This window comes from Monopterus albus, unplaced genomic scaffold, assembly GCF_001952655.1.
Source record: "Monopterus albus unplaced genomic scaffold, M_albus_1.0 scaffold333.1, whole genome shotgun sequence".
In the NCBI taxonomy this organism is placed as follows: domain Eukaryota; kingdom Metazoa; phylum Chordata; class Actinopteri; order Synbranchiformes; family Synbranchidae; genus Monopterus; species Monopterus albus.
In genome coordinates this window covers 286,612-287,526 of record NW_018128213.1, presented here as the reverse complement: position 1 = coordinate 287,526, position 915 = coordinate 286,612, and the positions used below count along the sequence as shown (strand labels likewise).

General features: G+C 49.2%; 1 protein-coding gene across 1 annotated transcript in view; it reads right to left on the bottom strand.

Moving 5' to 3' along the window:
* Positions 1-6: 6 nt before the first annotated feature.
* Positions 7-915, bottom strand: part of acin1b (apoptotic chromatin condensation inducer 1b) — a 22,926-nt gene continuing 22,017 nt past the window's right edge. Inside the window, 1 exon segment of the mRNA XM_020624590.1 lies at positions 7-836. Within this exon segment, the coding sequence (XP_020480246.1) occupies positions 672-836 (165 nt within the window). The 3' untranslated portion in view covers positions 7-671.

Genomic DNA, 915 nt, shown 5'->3' with positions numbered 1-915 from the left:
CAGCTTCCTGTAATTATTAAAGAAAAAACCACCACTTGTCGCTCCCACAAACATCCACTAAAGACGATCGTGGTCACCTCCTCCTCCATCATCACAACGCATTACACCACTCTAGAAGATATTTGAAGGTCGGATCTATTTTGGATGGGGTTTATTACAGGGCTCTGAAGGAACCGTGCACCCGCAAAATTATAAAAAAAAAAAAGGCGGCCCCCAAACCTCAGTGGGACAAAATGAAATGCTGAGATGATGAAGCAAAAGAATAAAAAAAGAAAAAAAGACCCACACACCGCCCTGCTTGTTTTCTTCACAGAATGAACAACACTACAGAGATGAGGGGGAAGGCTGCTCTCTGTAGGAGAACGACTGAAATTTGCTCCTAGAAGAAACTGAATAGTTGAGTAGGAGTAGAGCTAGTTGAATCTTAAATTGAATATAAAACTAACTAAATATTTTATTACCATGGTGAGAGAAATGGCAGAAGTATGCGGAAGACAATGCTCACGCCAAAGCATGGTGGGGCAGGTACAGAGGAGCAGATAAGTCCTGAATCTGAAGCAGAAGGAATGCTTTACCAAGTGGAAACACTCTCTCCCCAAGACTTCCTGTCTGCTCTGTCCTCTGCTACGTTGCTTTCCCTCTCCTCAGTGATCCCAGCTGCGGGCCCTCCCTCAGCGGCGCCTGTCCCTGGGGTTGCTACAGCTACTAGAGCGCCGTCCACTGCCGGCACCTGTCGAGGGTCGTCTGGGCCGATAGCCACTCTCTCTTTTCTTGTCTTCCTCTCTGTCTCGGCCACGATCTCTCTCTCTGTCTCCGCCGCGGTCTCTCTCTCTGTCTCCTCCGCGGTCTTTCTCTCTGTCTCCGCCGCGGTCCCTCTCTCTGTCTCCGCCGCGGTCTCTCTCTCTGTCTTCTCCG